Genomic DNA, 24,423 nt, shown 5'->3' with positions numbered 1-24,423 from the left:
TCACGTGTTATCAGCTGTATCACTACAGTCTTACAGTTTGGGCTTATTTCCCATTTTAGCCACCCCTTCCCACTTATACCCAAAAAAAAAAAAAAAAAAGAAAAAAGAAAAAGAAAACCCACAACATTTTAGACATCTCATGTTGATAATAACTTCCAAATGTAAATCAGTTGCAGCTGTTTCTTAGCACTTTAACCCTTTGTCTGCTGGGCTTCCAGGAAATAATTGATGACTGATTGGCCCATTAACCTTTTTAAAAAAAAGTTTGACAGCCCGGACTTGTGTAATGAGGAGGGATTCTTAGTGAAATCAGTTTGATGGCTGAGTTGCTTGCCCCTGAGGATGAAAAATTAGCCCCATGGGACCTCGTCTGCATAGAAACTGGACACAATTAGTGTAATATCCGGTGTTATTAATGTAGTTTGGAGTAATTGGGCAGGTTGATTTCGACAGGTTGATGGTGCTAAAATACTATTATAGTGGACCTTTCTATGAATAACTGTTAAACATGGAAAACTGTTTAATAAAATTTTGTGATTGGGCTCATAGGGATTTAAATAGCACAACCCATAATTTTACCGAAGAGTAAAACTGAGCAATTTCACCCTGCTGCCTGGATTTTTCTGTTTGTGTTTGCGATGGGTGAGGATCTACATGTTTGCTACCTGCGTGCCGTGCCTGTCTTACACATTGCTCTGCAGGTGATGTGGCGTTGGCTCTGGTGCTTTGTTTTGCAGTCGTGTCTGCAAAAACAAAACTCCCATCACATTTAAGCAGCAAATGTGTTATTGAATGCATCTTCAGCTGGTGCTCTTGCTTCTTGTCTGAGCTTTTTAAGGAATAAGCCTAATAAAATATGCAAACTTGTGCGTTCTTAATGTGTTATCAACAACAACCAAGTTGTCAGCTCGCTTCCTGATGACATGGAGATGCCCTCCCGGCCCAGCCTTAGGACATGCTGCAGCCCTCGTAACCCGTGGTGGGGCTGCGTGGGGACAAACACACCAACACGCCGTGCAGACCTGGCAATCCCAAGCCACAGCGGCTGCGAGGCATTTGCAGCTTTTGTCACAGTGTCATCTGGTCACCGCAGAAGAGGTCAGAGATTAAACAAGAGAGCCTTTCCTTCGGAAAAAGGATACTTCATGTGTAAAGGAGCACCGACAGGAAGCAGCTGGCGGTGTTCCCCCCATTTCACTCGAGTCGCCTGGATGGCAGGGTTCACACACCACGCAGGATGCCTTCCAGGAGCAGAGGGTAACTTCAGTGCAGCATTCCTTGCAAACAAAGCCTGCAGGGGCACTGTTGTGAGTGAGGACAGTATTTCAAACTTGCTTTTAAAGGGCAGACTGGCCGGATTGCAGAATTTATTTCTCATAATAAATTCCTAAGTACGCAATCAGGATTATTGGCAAATACAAGATGGGAGAGTTCAATCATGCCGAGTCTTGGCTTTATGCACTTCTTTCAGGTCCTGGAATTGTGATGCTGGGAAGTCATGTAGTTCTTAGATGCTGAAATTTTGGGCTGGACCATGACAGGATTGTGTCTCTGCAGAGAGTCTCTCTAAATATATAGCACATACACTTGTTGATCATTATGGATGAGAAGCTAGCTCAGTCCTGTGTGCTTGAGGAGTCACCTCTCTCGTAGCGCCCTTGTTTCTTTGCATCCATCGGGCTGTACTCCCTGCTTAAAAAGGAGGCATGGGGAATTCATTTTCCCTGTAGTGAAAAAATGACCCCAAAGCCACACGCCACCCCATGCGATAGCTTTATCTTCCAGCGCCCACTGAGTAGAGGAGAGATGAAGGAGAAGGGCACAATGCCTAAGAATGAATCTCCTGAGCTGGATTCTACCACAAGCTGCTTCATGTGAGATTCATTTTTTTGTGTTCTCTTACTCTGCCTGCGTTCCCTGGCTTTCTCAGGACCCTCTTCCCTCCAACAAGGCTTTCTGGAGGTGCTTCAGTTTTTATTCTGCAGCACTGGGTTGTCCTGCAGATGACAGTGCCCAGGACTGAAAGCAGTTTTAGTCTCTCTGTTGGACTTAATCTTACATCACCTTCATAAACTCTTGAAGCTCCATTTGATAAACGTAACTTCTTTTTTTTTGTGATTTAATCAGCATTTTGCTTTGTGATCCTACCTGCTTTTTACACAATATTGCTATAACAAATCTAGTTATACCTGCGCAATTGCATTTCTCTCCTCTTTCTGTTTCCACTTATTCTACACATATTTCTTTATTTATTTATTAGTGTAACTGCTACTTCAGGTGTTCTCCTGGAAATAACCTTCAGCTCTGTGTGTATTCTCAAAGTGCAAAGTAACCTACTCTGTTTTTTGAGAGTTCATTAAAGCAGCATAAGCAATGGTCTTGCTAGCATGGAGCTTATCAAGAAAAAACAGTTGTCCCACAGGTAGAGAAAATGACTTCCAGCGAGCAGCAGTGCTGTCTTTAAATCTAGTGCTAGATTGGTCACTTATCTTTACATGCTTACGGATGACAAGGTAATGCAGGAGGTTCATGGCTCTGAATACGTAATAAGTCATTAGCAGACATGTGAATGTAAATGCTCTTTCTAAAGCCCGTTACGTCTGATGTTCACCAGAACTTTGTGCTCTATTATTACGTTCCTTTCATGCTTCATGTCTGCTATTCCCAATTCCACTATCTCTGTTTCAGCTTCTTTGATTTTTTTTTAATTTGACTTGGCTGTCCCATGTGCAGTTAGTGTGCGTACTTTTGTTAATGTTTTCATATGCTGCAGTGCTTCAGCCTGAATACCAGTCCTTATGCTCCAGTGGCCCTAAAGGTTTTTCATTGACCTTTTCTGCTAGCTTCTCAGGTCATTTTATCATCTTCCATGTCAAATGTGAATGTTGAATAAGCTGAACTGATTTTAATCCTGTATAATCCGGTGTATTTGTGCTGTAGACCAGAAAAGCACATATATTTTTTTAACATATCTGTGCATGTACACGTGTGATTGAAGGAAGAATTGACAAACTTTGTGTTGTCACCTCTTTATAGTCTGTCCATTTTTTTTTAGTTATTTTGTGACACATGTAGCTCTTAGCACCTCAAGTTAAAGTCTAAATAATATTTGTTGGCCACTTCGTGTTAGAGAAATGGATAGACTCAACACTAAATACTCAAACACACAGAGGAACTGAATATTTATGCATAAAAAAGTACTTTATCTACATAGCATTTAGAGAGAAAAAATTTGCATCTGCAAGTTGTTTTGGGATGCATTGTGCAGCTTCAGGGTAGTTGGATTTACTTAGCCTTGAATTTCAGACGTTCAGACCTGCAATTCCTTGTTACATTGCAGAAATTCTCATCAAACAGGATTGCTTAGGCCTATCTATCGAGATCCTTAAACTTTTCTTCCTATTACATGTTTTTTTCAGAACAAGAAGAAAACTTCGAGTTTATCATTGTCTCTCTCACTGGCCAGACATGGCACTTCGAAGCTACCACATACGAAGAAAGAGATGCATGGGTACAAGCCATAGAGAGTCAGATCTTGGCCAGTTTACAGTCATGCGAAAGCAGCAAGAACAAGGTATGGTACACGGAGTAATACTGAAAATAAGTTTTGGTGGTTGATGATTAAAAAGAAAGCAAAATCAAGAACCCTGAGTTTTAAAACTTGTCCTCCTAGAGACATGCATGTGCTAGGCACAGGGCACAATCGTGTTAGAGCTGCATACGTTTCTCAGATATTTCAAGATAACTGGTACTGTAGCTCATTTCACAGTTTATTTTTGAGAGCAATTGAGTAAATAGAGCTACTAGATTATATTTGGATCATTTGAATTGCTCTTAAAATTTGACTGAAACTTGGAGCAAGGTCCCTACTGAGAAGTTATATTGTGGATTCATTACTGTAGACTCAGGTTTGTTTCAAGTTAGGGAAGGGCTGCAGAAAGTTCTTTAAGAAGAGCCTGTCTTGGTGAAGAGTGGAGACAGACCCAAAACCCAGCTTATTGACTTGCCAAATCTCAATTAACATTTATTTTGCTCCTGCATGGCAAAGTTTAGTTAAGCATTCTGGTTGGCCTAGCCATAAATGTGCAGTGGTGTTCAGGCACAGGGCTCCGCAGTGATAAAGTGATACAAATCACAGAAATCAAAGATAAGCTATTGCCTTTTCCTAAAAGGAGCTGTCTTTCTAATTTGCCATGCTTTCACATTACGACAGAAGTAATTTGTTCTTCTTTCCTATTAAAATACACGTTTAAAATCTGAGAGTACTTGAGCCGTTGCTCATTGTTGGAGGGGCAGGAGAACCTGTGATTCCTGAGTCTTTGTGACTGCAAACAGTTCACAACTAGAGAGCAAGGTGTTGAGTGGTAAGGGAGAGAGAGAAATGGGGAGTAATTGTTCAGACCTGTAGACCCCTTAACCTTATCCATGTGAGAGATGTCTTTAATGATTTCATATTGCGAGAAGGAGACTCAAATTTTGAAAGGAATGCCTGCTTTCATTACCCCAACCTACCAGAACAGATCAGACATCAGTAATTATCATCACTGTAACATAATTTACTTCCTATTTGGTTAAAAAAAAAAATGTTTATTTCTAATATATATTTCTGAGAGGGAGAAAAATTACTGCCTATTTGGTTTTGTGTCTGACTTTCATAGATTTGCACATTTTAATGTGTATGTTAAGAGAGCATAGCAGAGGAAATGAGTATACTAACACCCACGTTAAAAGAGCCCTAATAGAAAAGAGGGCAAAGAGTGGCTGTTAACATTTACTGTGTGATACCTACAGAGAAGATTGTCCTTTGTGTATATTAAATACATGTATTCTTTTGAAAAGGAGAATCCATTGATAAGATTTTGCTTGTTCAGAGAGCTTTTTTGGTTATATATTCAACCTGCTACAATGCTCCAATAGATTGTTCTGTAAAGTATTTCCAAGGTCTCACAACAGAAGAACTAACCAGAACACCATAAGCACAGCTAATTGGACAGGTTTAGTAAGCCTCCCATTGACAGACTGGGAAGACATATCTCCACATGCCCATATGTAAGACCTGGTCCTAATCCTGCTTAAATTATTTCAAAAAAGATTGACTTTCATTTGAAAATTAATTTCAGAGAGCCTATAATTTGGTACAGCTAACAATTTTATTCTCAGATAACCCACAAGAAGGTTTAGTTGGATAGAGCTGAACTACTTCTACGTGGTGACAGACACTCCGGGTCATCGGCCGGTCATCATGGAGAGAATCTAAATGGGAGCCATCTGATTAAATCTGACCTTTTGACAATAAAAGGGTTTCGGTTTCTTTCGCAAGCCATCCCTTAGTCTTCATTAGCAAAAGCAAAAACATCAATAAAAGAAATTGATTTGATACAATAATATTCTTATCTAATTTATCTGAAGAAGTAAATCTACGCTGTGAGTACCTTTCTTGTGAATAGCAGGGCTCATCCTGAAGCTCAGTTTTCCTCTGTGCTTGCTCCCCACCAGTTAGATTCCAGGCAAGAGTCCCCAGAGTGCTGGGAGTTCCTGTGCAGGGTGGGGACAGCTCTGGGAGAAATCCCAAGCTGACAAAATTAGAGGAGGAGAGAGGGAATTTCTGCTTGGCAGGCATGGTCTTGTGGTGCTTGGAGACGCTATTGAGGTTGCTATTTCTTGAGAGGCAATCCAAAGGCTTCAGGATCTTTCAGCTTATTTGTTGAAACTTGATCTAAGCTTTGTTTTGTTGCCTTTGCTGACGATTTTTATCTAACCCTTTTTATTGGGCTCTTGTTTGTTGCATACGTGTTTCTTCAAACCTACGCAGTCCCGTATGACGAGTCAGAGTGAGGCCATGGCCCTTCAGTCAATAAGGAACATCAGAGGCAATTCCCACTGCGTGGACTGTGAAGCACAGAGTAAGTACAGCCATTGCTGAAGGCAGCACGGGGTGCTTGCTTGCAGAAACTGACCTCACTCATCTCCTTGGCCGAGACTTGGGTGTACACCCACTGCAGGCTTTGTCTTTTTTGGTATTATATTCCATATGTTGTTTGCACGTTTCTTCTTCATTATGGAGTTTGCTTAATCAAGCTTAATTTATGTTAATTTATACTTAATATATGCCATGTCAGATGAGTCCTAATTTTTCCCCCTTGTTGTTGTAGTTGTCTCTTCAAATGTGAACATTTTTTCACTTTCCTTTGAAGAAAGGGAAAAAGGACTTTGCTCTTTGATCAGTTACTTCCATTTTCTTCCTACTTTGGGTGGAGAAGGGCATATGTACTGTGGTAATATTTTCAGAGAGGTAAAGCTTAATTTGTGGGTTTTGGGTTTGTTTTTTTTTTTTAGGGTTACTTGTCAGAAGAAACGAAGTCATTGCTCGTTATGTCTGGATACTAGAAAACTGATTTGGGAATTTTTTCCCCTTTATGTTTCTTTCCCTTTTTTATTTTTAAACATATACCTAATGTTCAGAAAAGTGTTCTCAAGAATACTTTGAGCTGCTCGTCACCTCACTAACCCCAGCTGAGGTCATTATTCTGTTGCTCTTTAGTTCCAGAGGTTTGTAACAAAGCCATAAAAAGGAAGTACTCTTGCTCTAAATCAATTAGCTGTAGAAGCTGAAGGATTGAGAACTTGCGCATTTTTATTTCTTTGATGTTTGGAAGTCAGAACTTTTTTCTTGTGATTTTACATGTGCTTAAAATGGAAAAATATTCATTTATTTTTCTTTGGATACTTTTTTTTAAGACTTACTGTTTAGGATTCTGACTATTTGTCTAAGCCATTTAAACTTTCCAGCTAAATTTAAAATGAACATTCATACAAAAGTGTAAGTGCTTTTGCATGATTAATTTGCTGTCTGCATAGTTAACAATTCAGCTGATTCGGTCATCCACCAAGCAAGCCTGCCTCATCCTCAAAAGGTTTGAAGAGAAGGTGGTTAGCACATTAACAGGCATTTAAAATGACGAGTTTTTTCCAGTCCATGCCATCAAAATGTTCTTCACACTCAGATTGATTTTAATTGATTCTTTTGAAAGATATTAGATGTCAGATATTCGTATTCTGTCCATAGGCAATGGATCGAGAACAAAGGCAGGTAGGTGCTCTGTCCTCAGCATGCAGGGATATGAGCCTTGACTGGACTAGGCTTTGAGCACCAGGATTCAGATCCTGTCCAAACAGCTCGATGACCTGCTTGTAGGAGATCTCCAGTATAAATATCATGGACCTTTCACAGACAGACAGAAAAAAATATCAACCTTGATGAATTAAGGTCTTTACATTCCATGGGCTAGTAAACCAGAGTGTCCATAACCATGGAAAAATGTTAGTTTGGCTGATATTTTAGCACACACAGATGAAAGTGACTCATTTACTCATGTTCTTTCATATTAACCTGGTAGTCGTTCAGATTTATTCCAAGGCTTTAGTATAGTTGTAGCAGTATTCATATAAGATGCAGTGCTGCATATGAGAAGGATGGGGTTTTCAAGTGACCTTTAGCTTCTCTGAAGTCTTCTCCAGTCTATCTGTACAGCTGTGGGTGGCATTTTCCTAGACCCTGCTAACCGGTCACCCAAATAGAGTGGAAAAGTGTAATTCCTTTATGGCAAACAGGTTCCCACACCCACCCGTGTTCTTTAAGCTCTACCCAGAGTGCACACTGTCCCCGAGGTATGTTTCTCTCCTAGTCTTGTACCCCAGTATTTATGCAGCTCAGCTAGATGTTTAATCAGAACATGATTGTGCAAAAAAAGCCTTTTTTTTTTTTTTTTTTTTTTTTTTTTGTCCTTTTCCTTTCAGCCAGGTTGTTTTTCATCCAGATTGCTTCTTGGGTCAAGCTGGCCACACGTGCACGGTGCCAGCAGGGGCTGTGCCAAGAATATGTTGCAGGGAGAGGGCAGGATGGGACCACCCTTTTTGGCAGCTGTCAACACTTGGTTATATGTCTTGGGGAGTAGGGGGCAATTTTGGAACCTCAGCTGGAACCTCACTGAATTGTTTGTGTTCTCGGAGATTATTTAAACCTTCCTTGTCTCTTCTTGTCATTTGCCCTTCCTAATTTTAAGTCCTCTATTTCCTTTGAAAAACCTGCGTTAGTTCCTAAGCAATGTATCTTAAAACGTAAACATGCACACACACTGTGTGAACCTCAGCCTGCTGCTTTTTATGCCAGGCCTTGCTTTATTCCCTTCACTCCCTTTCTCTCTTGCCTGGGCAAGCCCTTACCCCGGAGCATTTTGCATCACAAACACCAGGGCCCTTGTGGAAGGCTTGCATAGTTTGCATCTTCACAAAGCCAGATGTTTGGGAGCAAAGGAATATGAGATGTTGCTGTCCCTCACTTCCATTCAAGGGCCATCAATCTTCCACTTCAGAAGTCTCATTCTTCCTCTTTCTAGAACGCTTTGGCTTTTTAGCACTTCATTACAGCACTTTGTTTCACTGGGGAATTTCTGCTTTGTTGTATGTTAACCAGCAGCAGTAGTACCAGGAGCCCTTGAGTGCTTCAGCCCTCTGCCCCTTTAGCAGTCTCAGACTGCTAACTCCTTATTAACTTTCCATCCCAGGAGAACAGAGGTGACACTGAGGCACGGAGGCCTTCAGGTACTGAATTTTTAGCCCAAGAGGACTTCATGCTGGTTTCACAAGGAGACAAACCTTCCCTTTTCCCGGGGGCCTTGCGAGCAGCGAGAGGCCCAGTTCCAGGTGGAGAAGGCACTGAAGATGATCAGATTGCTTAGGCAAACGAAGCTAAATTTCTGCCTCCAGATGCTTTTTGCTCTTCCAGTTGTAATGCTTAAAGAGCATATTGGAAGAGAAATATTTCACTCTTGTAAGGTATATGGAATATTAGATCTTTTCTGTTGCAGAAAAAAAACAAAGAGACTCTCATTATGTGTTTCCCAGTCCAACAGAGTTTAGTGTCTAGACTCTACCATGGTGTATTTTGGATTTGAGAGCCAAACACTGACATAATAACTTCAGCGTCATTGTCAAGCCTATCAAACCCATCACAAGATACAATTTTCTATAGGTAGAATAGAAGAAAATTCTCAAGGAAATTAAAAGATACGAATTTTTCCCTCTCTTGCTACAACCCTGCAAGATGCCTTCACCAGCTGCTGCTGCTCCTTAGTTTCCTTGCTCTTCTGTTCCTTTCTTCAGAGATTTCCTCTGTTCAGCCCAGCACTATCTTTGCCATGCTGAATCCGGATGAGTTTAGCATGTGCAAGTCTTTCATCAGCCACCCCATGTCCAAAGGGATGAAGGAGATGGTGTGAAGAGGTTATTTTTCTAAAATAGCTGTGTTAAGAGCTTTGGCTTTCACATGACCAATTTGATTGAGGTGCAAGTCAAAGTGGGGAAGAAGTTTTTTAGAGAAGGAGAAAACTGAACATCTTTAAGAATATGGACAGCTGAAAATTTAAATCTGGGAATATTCAGTGGTATAAAAATGCTTGTATTTTGATTGACAAATTATAAGTAACAAAGACAGAAACTAGCTTTATAGTACCTCCAGCTGCACAGAATGGGCGTTTTCCTTCTACCATCAAATTTGGGTGTATGCATACTGAAGAAGTGCCTGCCATGTGTACTCTAAGCATCCTCGAATTCAAAATTACTGTTGGTATCAGCAAGAAAAGTAAGCTAATTCTTTTATCTTCCTCTTCTTTTTTTTTTTTTTTAATAAAAAATTTTAAAATTAAAAAAAAAAAAAGAAACAGTAGATTGTTTACAGCTTAAAATTTCCAAGAATTAGATTAAAAATAAATATATATATATATTTTATGAGATCAAGAATGCCAATTTACAATAGCTCGCCATATTAATTGGTCAGTAGTGACTCATAATCTAGCTTATACCCTTCTGAGAACAATTTTTCATGTGCACACAAATTGAAACAGAAGTCATCAGTGTCGTCATATCATTTTTTCTCCAGATACCAAAGACCAATGCTGCTTGTCCAAGCTGCTTATTAGAGCTCTGCCATGCTTTGCATTGTCCTGTTGTGACCAAAATCAAAAAGTCTGTTTTTTAACTGAATGTCTGTAATGAATTCAGTACTTTACTTTCCTGGTTTGCCACCTTCTTACTCAATTGTGTGTTGTCAGATTGTTGAAATTTAAAATAATATCCTGACAAATTTTCTTGGTTACTTCATAACTTCTTGGTTATCTGTTTGTTGGACTAATTCAATCTAACTAGTGCTGTTATTTGGAAGTAGACAAATATTTTAGAAATGTATTTAGTAGAAGATACGCCAGATGTACTTAAAATGCATAGATGTATTTCTGGAGGGTGTGGGGATCAGGTCCTTAGCATCGCTTCTGTTGGAATAATTATAAAAATATTAATCAGTAATTTTTCTCTTGCTTCGTTCTGAGTTAGTACTTCTTTGAATTCATGACACTTTTTATGTCTGTGAAGATAACCCTGCCCTTTGCAGGTTAGGGGCAGAGATTTCATTCCAAGTCACAGTTTGTAAATTGTAAATGGATACCTGCTCTGTTTAAGCTTTTACAGACAAATTAGTGTTTCAGGGGTTTTAGTGTATTTCAAATACACTACTTGAGTTCCCCCACTGGCAAGACACCAAAAGTAACTCGTGGAGGTGACCTGGAGAAATATGCAAGAAAGGAGTGTTTCATGCTTGTCTTACTAAGGACTTTTAAAGCATGGCAGGTGTTTTGTCTTCTGTAGTTTTGGAGATCTGAAACACCTGCTGTCTGTTTCTAGAGTAAGACTTAGTATAGCTGAAACTTTTTAAACAAAAGATCTGTTTTTCTGCTTAAGTGAAATAAGATGGGAGAGCTTTCTTGTTCTTTATTATTTCTAAGGACTGACAGAAAAATGTCAATCAGTCTTTTCAATGAAATGTTGAATTTTGCCATTAGAAGTATCTGCTTTCATTTAATATTTTTGACCAAAAGTGACACGGCAAATAACTAGGAAATATTTTCTTTCCACTTATTTTGGCTGCCAAAAATAACTTTTTCAATTTTGGGTTACACAAAATAGAAATGAGGCCTTTGATGATATTTGCAATAACAGAAAGAAATTATTTTCCAGTCAGCTCTAAATTTTGTTTAGATTTGAATAAAAATTGCCTGCCTTCTCAATTAATCATGACTTTCCTGCTTGGCATTTGTGATAGCCTACTTGTTCTTTGGGAGGCCTAGGGTAAGGAGAGAAGAAAAGATGTGACAGCAGGTGGGAAAAAAGCCACCAAAAATTCCTCCCATAAGTCTTTCATTGCATTTGTTGAAATGAATGTTTGTTGAAGAGGGATATTCATACAAATCTAGATTTAAATAACACAGGACAGTGACAAAAAGTGAACCATCTTGGGAAATGACTTTGAATTTCCCGGCTTTTGTCAGGTTTGTCACTGCCTTATCATTTGTGGGGTTATTTTTTTGTCTGTGGAATCCTTCTGGCTAGTACACTAAAACTGGCACTGTTCAAAGTATCACATTTTCATCTTAGTACTTATCTCCCTGATCTTAGAGATGAAAACATACCCCATAGTGTGTTAGATGTAAAAGCCATATGTAGGTGATGATATAGATGGTTATTAAGGGAGTTGATATAGTTAGCAACAGCGACATTGTATCTACTCTTTTTTTTTTCTTTTTCTCTTGTAATTGGCTACGAGTGGCTCTAGATTCCCAAGGAGGGACTTTTTCTACTACTTCTTCATAAGCTGCCTGCTACTCAGTTTATATTTTCCTTGTTTCTTCTTTTCTTTCTAATTCACCCTTTACTTTTGACTGCAGCTGGAACAACACAATCTTTCGTGACACACACACACCCTTAGGGTTTCTCAAAATGGCTGGGGTCTTAAGAAGGCAAAATTGACCCTTCTGCCAGACCTCCTCACTGTGCTTGTGAACAGAACACCTGATTTTTTTTTCCCCATTGTTTTTGGAGGCAAAATCTTTTTCCACAAACATTAACTAGAAGGTTTTGTTAGGTGTTTTGTTATTCTAATGGCTTTTCTCCTTTTTCCTGTAGACCCTGACTGGGCCAGCTTGAATCTGGGAGCCCTCATATGCATTGAATGCTCAGGTATACACCGAAACCTTGGCACACACCTCTCCCGGGTCCGCTCTCTTGACCTGGATGACTGGCCTATAGAGCTCATCAAGGTGATGTCTTCTATTGGGAACGAGTTGGCAAACAGCGTCTGGGAGGAGAACAGCCAAGGCCATATGAAACCTTCGTCAGACTCCACAAGGTATGCTTTCTCACTCCATCTGACACTGGCATGCACTGTCAGGTAGCATGTGATACTTACTGCACATGGCAAAGACTGTAAACTATAAGGCTGAGCACATAATTCCTCATTTTGGCATTTCAGTCAGAGGTGGTAGGGCATTACAACATTTTACAACATAGTCTTTTAAAATTCTACCTTCAAGTACCCCTTGTAAAAATCAGAAGGTGTATATCTTCACTGCATGCCCAGGAAGAACATATGTCAAATGAGGTGTGTGTCAAAAGCAAAGTGACCCTGTTATGTTCTCATGCTCGTGGAGGTTTCCTCAGCAGCTCTATGATTTTTTGTTCAATTGACTGACCGACAAAACAGCGGGAGATTGAAACCTCCCACCTGGTTATACCTCAATCTAAATTACACTGTAATAAGTTTCTTTGTTTCATTAAGCCACAAAGTTCCTGGCTCTTGGACTATCAGTTTATGATTAATGATCTGCCTTCAGTAGACCAAGCTCACCCAGGACACTGCTGTGTAATTTGTCCCTGGCTATCAGGTCTTTGGGTTTGCATCACAGCTGTGCTGAAAGCCCTGCTCAGTATGGACTTGCTTGCTTTCTTTATGTCAGATATATATGATGCCATAAGTTGGTGGGGGAGTGTGTGTTTCCTATGAGAGCAGTATTTTACCTACCAGTCATAGCTCAGTATAGTGAAAATCTTTCCTGTGATACATTGTCCTACTGAAAACTGAAGGTTTTTATGCTTAAGTTGTCTGATCACTGTCAAAGGAGGAAGATTTTTTGAAAATACTTACTGGATTTTAGTGGAGGTAGGTGTTAATAGTTCTAACTAATATGTTGTCTTGGGGGATCCGAAGTGACCTCTGGCAGACTGGGTTTCAGCACAGTGGGGTTCACACAGGTGGAAGACCTTCTGGACCATCTTGCCCAGCTGGGCCAATCTTTTAAGTTATCTTTGGAAGTGTGTTATAATTGTCTTAGTGTGAGCCCCGGGGGGGCAGCCTGCATCTGAGCAGTGTTCAGTCCCCAGGAAGCAAATGGAATGACAAAGGTTTAGCTCTCAGCGTTAGCCTCGTGTATATAAGAGAAATCAAACAGAGGTAATTGTGGTCTCGTTTTGTTTATGTATATTTCTGGATTCTGCTTTTTCCAATATCAGATGAAGTGAAATTATAACGTGGGAGTATATACCAGGGACACCTCCTACAGTACAGGAGTAGGTTTGTACTGTTGTCTGTAATAAAGTCAACTGTTTCTTATTGCATTATTTCGTTAGCACTGAAAAATGAATTTGTGGTGCCACCTTTGGTTCATCTTCGAGAATGAAGCAAAGTACATTAATCAGGCTACTTGGGTGAATTCCTGTGCATATAAATGTGTTCAGGGAGACCTGCACAGAGATTTTGTTAATACATAAACTGTATGTCAGCTGTGTATGTGTATATTATTATACAGCTAATATAATGATTTCATCGGTTAGTTTGAAATCAACTTCTTGTTGTCTTTCAGTCATTAGTATTACTTTGTGCTTAATCCAGAAATCTTGTATTCTTGCATCTAACAAATATATGTTGCTCCTTACTGTTGAGGTGAACAGAAAGATACCTCAACTCTAAATATTTAAAATGAAAGGCATATACTAAATCGGATTTTTTTAAAACATGATTTTAGAATTTATATAATAAATTTAGGATGTTGTCATGATAAATCTGAAATGCATGTGATGAAGATTAAAAGAAAGGCATCCATTTAAATTAAAAAACTTGGTTTTTTTTTTTTGTGTGTGTGTGTTTGGAAGTGAGGCTTACATATATAAAGTCAACTTTTTTCTATCTCATGCTGTTTATTTTAATTCATCTTTGTTTCTGTACACCATATTTGTGGTTGGCTGTTTGTCAGTGACATCTTTTTTTTTTTTTTTCTTGGGCTATAGCATTTTAGGACAAAGGGAATAAAGATTAGTTTTGTAAATATGCATTTCCAGTTATGAGATCAAGTATGATAGAAAAGCTGGTAGAAAAAAAATAGAAGTAAGATTATTTGAAATTTTGCCCACAAAGCAATTCTAATCTTGCTTTGCTACCCCCATTTATTTCTGCTGTTTGGAACAGGATTTAAGTAGTATTTTTCACGTGAATATATGAAAATTCTGCCTTTTCAAAGTGTCTGCTTCCTTTTGTGCTTTACTTTGGTCTCCATTAGCCTCATGATCCTTCTGTCCTAGCTATGGCAAGAAATAAATCCGAGCATCTCTAGATATAAGTTGTGTATTTAGTTTTCTCTCTGTTGTTCTGAGTTTTGCATGAGGAATCCTATCAGAAGCAGCTATAATAGACCTGAAGTGGGGTTAAACAAAAAAAAAGTGGAGGAGAAGGCAAGGAAATACCTCAGGGGTCACTACTGGATGAAGTCCAGTGGGCCCCCATCCAGGAGGAGCGAGCAGAGGGCCATGCGGCCACCCCGAGGGACAGGGACAGGGACAGAGCTGGGCTGGCAGGAGCCTGGGGGATCCCAGGCAGGAGAGGTGCAGAGTGCTGCCCCCGGGGAGGAGCAGCCCCAGGCCCCGGGACACGCTGGGGCACCCAGCTGGGAAGCAGCTCTGCAGGAAGGGCCCTGGGGGCCTGGTGGGCACCGCGCTGAGCACGGGCCAGCAGCGTGCCCTGGGCACCAAGAGGGCTGGCGGCACCGGGGCTGCCTTAGGCACAGTGCGGCCAGCAGGCCCAGGGCCTGGCCCAGAGGCCCTGGGCACAGCCTGGAGCCCAGGAGGCTCCCTCTGAGCACCAGGCAGCACTGCTGGGCTGGGCGGGTGCCGCAGCCCTGGCACAGGCAGCCCAGAGCCAAAACCCCATCAGACTAAAGAGAGAAGTAATTTCATATAATTTCAAAGGCTTTAGCGCAAAGCCTCAGTGAAAGACCTTAGACAAATACAGTTTTCACATGCTTCTGTGTAATAAGTTGATGATGACAACTGATACACGATAGCAAAGCCAAAAGTTGTCAGCACAATGATGGACCCTCTGTTAATAGACGTGTAGTGGGAATCAGGTAACTGAGGGTTTCACCATTTTGTGTTGTGTCTTTCTCTTGGAGATGAAGCCATCAATGGAAACCCACGGGCTATCAAGGGCAGAGAAGGACTATTGAGTGCTCCACAAGTACTCAGGCTGTTGGACTGGGAAGCTCAAGGAGCATTCACATGTTGGACTAAGAGGAATCTGAAAACCTTGACATATGCGTGGCTTCAAAAGCAGTCCCTTCAGCTTGTGAGAATTTGGCACTGAATCATTGCAGTGTATTTCTGTTGAGCAGAGGGAAGGGTGAAGGAGGGGTTGATGTTTTGCAGGCAGGACTGCCAAACGGCTGACTATAGGCCACAGCATAAATAAGGAGTCTTACCCAGGAAAATGTCACCGACAGTTATAAAAATTGAGCTATGCCAGCCTTGGAGTACAGCTTACATTTTTTATTTTGTACCCTCAAAAATAAGTTAAACTAATAATCAAACCGCATCGCACATACCATACTGCTGGCCTTTCCCAGTGCACTCAAATTCACTTAAAACTCTTTCTCTGAGAAAGTCATGGGAAAGACAAACCTGAAAGCATATTCTGAAGGTCAGAAAGGCTCTCAGATTGGAGTTTAGGAACTCAAAGCCTGAAAGCTTTGTAGCAGAAGTCCTTGCTCCTGCTACTTTCATCAAGGATATTGTCCAGGTACGCTCTCTAATGTTAACTTGTGCCAGATCTCGTTGAGTCTGAGAGATGGTTTATAAAATAATCAGATCTCTAGGTCATTCAGCGCCTCTGGATCAAAAGCAGCACCTTGGATTGCATTAAACTGGAAACCAGTGCAGATAATGGGAGCACAGGTGCAATAGGATCCCCCAAGGAAGCAGCATAATGTGAAGCAGTAGCGTGAGCCAAAGTTCAGATTGAGGGTGTTCGCATGGTTACGGCAAGGGAAGAGGAATTAGCATGAGCTCCTGGTGAGTAAGAAAAGTTGGCGAAGCAGCAGAAAAACCAAGCACAGGAGAATATGTGAATATAGAAGAAAAAGGGGACCAGCTGGCCTCGGAGTGTTGTCCGTGGGCCCCTGATTAGGTCAGCTTTAGAAGGCTGGTAATTGGTTCCAGCAATTACCAGCAGCCCTGAGAACCGCCGCTCAAACTTCGGGAGCCTTGTGACAAATTGAAGCTGACTGCTGGTGAAGGAGTATCGACTTCCCATTTCTAAACAGGGGGATCATTAGTCAAGAAAAGCATCTTTTAATTACTCGCAGGAAGAGAAAAAAAAAAAAAAAGGAAAAAAAGGAAAAAGATCTTTCAGTATGGATCCTGCAACAACTGCCATTTTTTCAAGTGTATTCAATATTAAATTTATTGTCTTGGAGGGGAGGGGGAGAGCGGGGAGAGCTTGCCTGCAGTCCCTCCTTCAGTAATGTGGGTTTAATTTGGAGTGAGAAGTCAAATTAGAGTAAATCAATGTTGCAACAATTAACTGGGTCTGGGGATGAGAATGAGGATTTTCCCCTGTAATTGCTATTGATACTATTTAAGCACACTCTTAAAACATTGATTTTGAGTGGTGTGACACAGGACTAGTCTGAGCGGCGCAGTGGGGCCAGGGCAGAGTTTGCTCCATGGAGGAATGTTGCAGATGTTGTGAAGCCAGCTTCTAGGGATCAGTGCTTCGGGTGTCTGCACCGTGTTTTGCACCAGTACGTAGGTTTTCTGCCAGATATTTAACTTTCTTCTGGACACACCGCATATGCTTTGCTTTCCTGTATCTATTCTTGCTCGTATTGTTTCTGGTTTGCAGACTTGCTTGGCACCGTTGGGTTCCTCAGCTGATGTTGGCCTTCTCCAAAGGAGAGGAGCTGTCACCATCCCTCTCCCACTCCAGGAGGTGATTGTTTCCTCCCTGATCCTCTCGCTCTTTCTCTGAGCTCCCAAGGGCTCTGACTCAGTCTTGCTGGGAGGGCTGGGATATGCCAGCAGCAAGACTGCCTCCACCAGCTGGAAGCTGTTGGCCAAGAGGGCAAGGAAGGGCAGCTTGCTGTCCAGAGCCATATCCCAACCATGCTTTTTGTTCTTCTGCTGAAGTGATGCTCAAAAATTGCATTAGCTCTCTGCAAACCACGAAGTTGAAGGGCTCCACCATTTCAGTGTCTTTTTGAGAACTTGCATAAGTAGAAAGAACTTCCGTCTCCATGAAAAATGTATTACAAAAGTGAGGGATGAACAGTTCGTAGAAGCTCAGCTGTTAGCTGCCCTTTACGTCAGGCATAGTTTTAAGCTCTGATGAGGCTTTAAATGGAGCTTGAATATTGTGGTTTACATCATGGTGAATATGGCATGTTTCTGAGCTGAGATTTGGATGTTGAACTCTACCTCCTGGTTTTTGTATTCTGATTGATACAGCTAATTTAGCAAAAACAAATATGCTTGAGAATGTACATTTTTTGCTTTCCTGTGGATGACAGGGTAGGGGGAAGACTTCAGATGACAACGTGCTGAGTATTAAATATCAAAGATGTACATAATCCTCCCATTCTGGAGCCTTCTGTTTTTAAGAGGTGGTCTGGATCGACGATGCAACTTTCCAGTAACTGCAAGTGCCTGCCACGGTGTCTTTGCAATTTTGCACAGGTAGTTTGTTTGCATAGCAGTTACTGTGTTTATTCTGGTTAACAAAGGTCATAAGAAAACAGAGAGGTTCTTAACGCCGTCTGAAAAGTCGTGAGTTGGGAGCTGGCAGTGTCGGGAATTGACTTTCACCTTAAGATGTAAGATCCAGTTTGATCCCTCGCTCACTAATGAACTGAATTTAATGGTGTCAGAAAAAACATTATGCAGCTCGACTATATTTAGCAGACTTCCACAATTCCACGCTGAAGCCTGGCTTGCCGTTTCAAGGCTAACGTCCATTACGCTGGCGAGCAACTTCTGTGAAAAAAAAAATTAAGCCGTGCTTCCTTTTTTTCATAAAAATAATTATTCCTTCATTATTTGTACTCGGAGTGAATTTTGATAAAGGGCAAGCACAGGGAAACTGCCTCGTTACATCCCCGTATCTTGTCCTGAGCCTTGCAAAGGTTCTCCATTTCGGCTCTTTGATTTCTCGCTCGTTCTGGCCATCAGATTGCTGTTTCAGTCCTGTTGGTCTCCAGTTTGTGGCATAAGGACGCACCGCTACAGATGCAGCCCGGGGGAACATTAGTACCTCTCTATCCACGACTGTCAGGTCTGGTTTCGTAGCGGTTCTTGGCCTGATGAGGTCAGTGTTTTGTCCCTTTTGAATGCTCCTCCATGCTTGACACCTTGCCCATTTTAGGGGTGGGGGAAGGGTTTAAAAAAAAAAAAAAAAAAGATTTTATTGTGAAGGGCTGACCAGAACCCATCTGCAGTTGGGTGGCATCTGCTCCCCACATGTCACTTCCCTCATTAACAAGCAATTGAATTAATTAAATGCTACTCAGAACACGCATAACAAGCTACCGGCAGTGTCCAAATTAGCACTGATAATCAAGGATGATTTCCTTTATTATCCTGCTAAGTGGTGTGCAGGCTCTGATCTCCCTGTCTGCCCTCATCTATTTACATACCCCCAGCTTCTGCCTTTAGAAGCTGAGGTTATCTTACCTAGTTAATTTGCCACGATCACCAAGCATGGCGGATTGATATTCCTGCCTCTGCTGAAGCACCCCCCCTTCTCCCCCTTTCCTTCCTCCCCAAGCCTGGTCCTTTGTATCTCAAGCTCACTGATAAATTAAAAGCCACCCCTGTGGTCTCTCAAGTGAGTAATAGAGGCAGAAATTTCATTTTGCAACTGGCTGATTTAATGATCCAAAGGGTAATTAATGGCCTGATTATCTTAATGTTAAATATGTCCGGCAGCAATTACTGTGACCTCCCGCTTGTCAAGGTCCAGGCTATGCTCTTCTTTCAATTAAGTTCTCTGGGGCTTAATGGTATGAATAAACTCCTCTGATTCTATCATTCCGGACTCTGAGATTTAAGCGAGCTAGGGGCTCGTTTGGAGTTTTAATCAGCCCGTCTTCTACTTGAGCGATCAGAGTTAACAATTATAACAAGGACAGTTTAACTTTCTTCCCCCCCACCCCCCACCCTTTCTACTTCTTTATATTTTTCCTTTTTTTTTTTTTTTTAAGCGCTTGGAGGGAATTTTGTTGGCTGCAGAAGCAGCTTTGCTAGGCTAGTCTCTCCCTATATAAATTATCATGTGAATGCTGCTGTTTTTCCATTTGACAGGCTTAATTAATTGGCAGGAGCGCCCAAAAATGACAGTGCCACTAATTGCAACTCAAAGTAAATTTCTGTCATTGTGGCACGCTTGTCAGCGGGCATGCCCCAGTCCTCACCGCGGCCAGAGTTTGTTGACGTTTTCCATTTCAGTTTTCACATCTCGTCAGGGAATGTGATCATATGTGATAGCACTAACGGACCAAGATGTGCCTTTGGGTTTTCCAGGCATGCAGTTTGTGTGCAAGAATGACATTTACTGCCAATAAAGTTTAGACAGCTGTGCTTCTGCCGACCAAACAGCTGCTAGGGGACTTAAGATTTTACTTAAGATATTTCAGCAAGTCCTATTAACTGGGAGACTTTGGGAAGGAGTCGGGAATGGAAAAAAAAAAAAAAAAAAAAAACACAAACCACCAACAAACCCTGAGAGTTGTAACTCACCCCTGGTCGTCTTCGTGGTTGAACTACACTAAATAGCACATCTCCCAGTGAGCTGGAGTTATATTAGCTCTATTTTAGACAGTAAATATTTCATAAAGATAATGAGGAAAATGTATAAATTATTAGTACAAGAGTATTGCATTTTCAAACACACACACACACACACACATAAATAAAAAGACTGATTCACTACTGCCAGTAAACTAAAACCTTTCCCCATATTACTGTAGAAATGAACTGATTCTGACATGTTGGATTGCATGCTTTCAGATCAGAGTAATTGTAATTGTTTTAAAATTAAATTTATAAAAAAAAAAATTGTCACTTACCAGTAGCTTCCAGGAAATGCATATAATAACAATAACTAACTGAGCCAAATGAAATGTCAGCTTGGGTGGTGGCTGTTCGTATTTCACCATTTGGAGGCCTCAGAAGCTAAAATGAAATGCTCAAAAGATGAAGGTTAGTGGTACGACGTATTTTATTGTCCTTGTAGCTGCTTGGCAGACCTTGTAATCCAGGATCTGATCCAGTAAAACACTGGTGCCTATATAGCAGCGTGGGAGATGCCTGAATGATTAAAAATAAAAACAACAACAACAACAAAAAAACAACCCCAGTTGTCCAAGTTAATGAGCAATTTAGATAAAATGCTCCCTAGTTCAACTGCACTTTTCTTATGTGCAAATCTGTCTTTGATAAAAACTCAAACACTTTGTAAACAGAAGCCTAGTTTGCAATTATTATTACAATCATCATTCTCGTCATTGTCAGTGAAAGAGAAACCTACAAAAGAGATATTTCTGTCTCTCTAGCGCATTAGGGCATTCATTAAAAAGCAGAGGTGTAAGAGCCACCATCTGAATAGCATAAGTACTGCTGTTAATACATTATCGGAGTATTTGGTGTATTCAGAGCTGGCACACTCACTGCCTTCTGCGTTCACACCTCACGTGGATTATATGCATGCTTTGTGGATACAGTGACATGGTATGTTACATACCTGCATGGCATGTATTCAGCAGAGATTTGCAGTTACGCTGCTTTTCTGGCACGTCCTTTTAATTCCATTTACCAACTACCTTCTGGATGGTCTGCCCAAGGATTACTGCTGTTATCTGGAGTTTCTGGAGAAAAAAGCCAAAGAAATTCTCCTTGCTTTTTGTCTTTTTCTCATTTTCTCTGAAGTGTCTCACATGTTAGATTACCCTTACCCCCATTTATTGTTTTTCCTTTTAAAAATATCTTTGAAGAGGACAGGGGAAAAGCAATATGTTACAGCCTTGTTTTGAAACCTGCTAGCTAAGATACTAAGATCCTTCCTCAAGCCCAGATTTTACGAGTCTTTTGACAATATGAAAAATGAAGACCTGAATGAAAATAAACTGTTGAGACCCAGTCGTTTTAATGTTGTATTGATGAAGAGGCGGTAGCTTCCAAAATGAAAATGTGGTTTCACAAACGGTAAAGATTTAGCCCAGCCAGCATCAAAAATATTTTGTTCTGAAACTCTTGTGAATTAGCCATGGTTTCAGGCAGCGATGGACTGATGAAATATGCCTCCTTATTAAAGGCAGATCAGGAGGCTGCAGGGATGTCCTCAGCCCAAGTGCTAAATACTGTAGAATTGCAGTTCCCAATAGTTTAGACTGTCCCAAGTCATTTGGTTAGCACAATAGTAGATATGTTTGCATTGACAAAGCATTTGGGACCCTTGAGGTGAGTAACCCCGCTGACAAAAGGCTGTGTGCCAAGAGAGTCCCTGCCCCAACTCGCTGTGCAGGAGTAAAATGGTTCGATAAGTGGGGGTGTGCAAAGAGACTCTTATTTTTATTGCTCGGGCAGTCATCTCATCATCCCCTAAATCAAACCGGTGTTTCTTTGTGGATATCTCATCACTGGGGAATTTCAGGATTTACTGGGAGCTGTTTCTCATAGGCGAAGGAGCACTTCTGGGGAGAGACCATGAATTTGTTTGCTAGAAAATTGTAGGAGTGGGGTCAGTTTAGTCAAAGATCAGAACGGTGGGCCAGAGGCAGCAGTCAAGCTTTGAATACTGAACCAAAAATAATAAAAAAAAAAAAAAGAAGGGAAGGGCCTTCAAAGTGAAAATAAGTAGCTTTTCTTTCATGCAATAGAGGAAAGGAAAAGCATCAGTCCATATTATTTTATCAGCTTTGTCATTTTTCTTACAATACCTGTGACTTTCATTGCATGGGGTTTGTTTGTTTGTTTTCTGTTTGTTTGTTTTCCCCATAATGTCATTCCAAGGAATTGTGGAAAATGCACCTCTTGTTTTTGACGGTAATTTCCAGTGTTGACAAAAAAATGAGAAATCCACTCTGAATACACCCAGAAGATGTAAAAACCGACTGGTGTAAATGTATTTAGCTTACAAATCAGAGCTTTCTGTGGGAGAAGGACGCCCTGCCTCTAGAAATTCCTGCAAGAGGACGGGTGACAGAGGCTGAAATGTTTTACCTTGGAGGTTTGATTAACGCTGAATACCTTTATTCTGCTGAGATTCTTGACAATTTGTTGATTCTACTTTTATGTTATGCTCTTTGTTTAATCTATTTGGCTGCCACACTGAAAAGCAACACATTGAGCTGAAATTCCCTAAAAAATAAGTTGATTAGCTTTGTGCTTCAGGAAAGCTTAGGATTTGAGTTCGGGACTGAAGTTAGGAGGATTTCGTGGTGGGTGAGACAATAGGTGGATATATTGGAAAAACTTTATTTGTAAATCATAAATAGCTGTCAGAAAACATCATTTTGCTCTTACCAGAACAGAAACAGACTGTTAGCTGAGAGCATGTTTTAAAGGTCTCAAAACTGTTAGGATCTTAGCTGCAGAAATAATTTTCAGTTTAAATATGGATTTAAATATCTGTTTAAATATGGATTTAAATATCTGTTTTTGAATCAGTTCTCTCCAAAACACCTGACAGAGCTAGAGGGTTTTTCAGATTTGAAGACTCAGAGTTGGACTCGATGACCCCTGTGGGTCCCTTCCAACTTGGGACCTGTCCAACAAGGGTCCCAACTCTGTGATTCTAAAGACTGAAGTATGGGGTTGTATCTGCTTGGCTATCACATGCTTGAACAGGTCAACCCAGAACTTACCAGCAGACAGATAACCATCGCTGTGTAATATTAGCAACTTCATGGACCAATGTTTAACTGTGTTCCTACAACAGAGAAATGGAGGGGCTAATTGGAATGACAACGTGAATTTCAAGTGACCAAAATTCGATATACGGTATTAAAAAACAGCAGGGAAATACAGCTGAGCTGACATTAAACTAATGGCCAAAGGCCAATACCATTTTAAATATGTTGGATCCAGCTAAGGTGGATTCGTCTTTCACCAGAAAATTCTCTGATACCTTTCAAAGCACTTCGAAAGGAGAAACACAGAGGTTCAATGGCCACAGAAAATTTAGCTGTAACAAAGATGGACAAAGGAAACCTGTGTGGTGGTGATGTTTCCAATCCTTTGGTGGTTTAGTAGTTTAGGTTTTACATCTAACTGCAGCCACAAATCATTGCAAACTCGCAAAGGGACAGCTCCATAAGGAAATGCTGGATGTTAGTCCAGAACACAGACCAAGATCGTAGTTCACACTTCTGCAGAGTACAAAGACCTGGTGAGTTTGTTTTCGGCTAGGGTGTTGAAGAGATCTGGAAGCCCAGGGTAGCAGCTGGTGCCTTTTACTGAGGAAGAAGCTCGGGTAGCATGAGTTATGTGCTGAAGGAGGCCCTCCCTTTTTCCCTCTCTCCACCGAGAAGTGCATGCTCCTGTTCTTTTCCCCCATAGCCACACAAGCGTGAGTTCAGTTGTCTCATAGATCCGATGAAGTGCAGTGTAAATGAGTTTAAAAAAAAACAACCTACCTCCCTCACCACCACCCCCAAAAAATCCCACCACTAACAGAAGTGTCCCACCACTAACATTAAGCTCATGGGGTCCTGCGTTTCAGGGGCTAGCATTTACTGTGATAACCACAAATGTTCTTGTATTCCTTGTTCAAAAGCACAGGAGTTATTGAACTTCACAACAACATATGCAGAGGAGTACATTTACATCAGCTATCCTTACTTGAATGCATTTTTATCATCTATTCTGGAATTACACTGCTCAGTGTATGTGTGCATGCACATAGCTGCTGCTCTGCAATACCCGAGGAATAAATACAGAGAGTTTTGTCCTAAGTACGTCAATGCAAAAGCAATTGAAAAATTAAATTTACTCTTTAAAGCATTGGGCAGCCGTGCCAAACAGATCTTTGCCCTCCCTATCTTTAATAATAGCTATCTAATCAATTATATCCAAAAGGAAAATCATTTAACACGGCTGTTGCTATCAGCATTCAGACGTTTCTGGGGCTGAAGCTGGTAATAAAAATGAAAAAAATAAATAAAAGCAATTGAGGAAAAAAAAATCCCAAATGCCAAACATCAGCTATTATGAGGTCCACAG

The 24,423-nt window shown here is 40.8% G+C and overlaps 1 protein-coding gene across 3 annotated transcripts in view; it reads left to right on the top strand.

Annotated features, from left to right (window-relative positions):
• The window catches only part of AGAP1 (ArfGAP with GTPase domain, ankyrin repeat and PH domain 1), a gene marked incomplete at its 5' end in the record, with an annotated part of 347,082 nt that overhangs the window by 296,443 nt on the left and 26,216 nt on the right, over positions 1 to 24,423 (top strand). For all 3 annotated transcript variants that reach the window (XM_084288890.1, XM_084288889.1, XM_084288888.1), the window contains 3 exons: positions 3,420 to 3,574; positions 5,813 to 5,903; positions 12,013 to 12,235. In XM_084288890.1, coding sequence (XP_084145016.1) covers positions 3,420 to 3,574; positions 5,813 to 5,903; positions 12,013 to 12,235 — 469 coding nt within the window. The remainder of the gene's footprint in view (positions 1 to 3,419; positions 3,575 to 5,812; positions 5,904 to 12,012; positions 12,236 to 24,423) is intronic.

This window comes from Netta rufina (assembly GCF_964035555.1).
Source record: "Netta rufina genome assembly, chromosome: 6".
NCBI classification, from domain to species: domain Eukaryota; kingdom Metazoa; phylum Chordata; class Aves; order Anseriformes; family Anatidae; genus Netta; species Netta rufina.
Note: the sequence above shows the minus strand (reverse complement) of the source record. Positions and strands in the feature narration are given on the sequence as shown.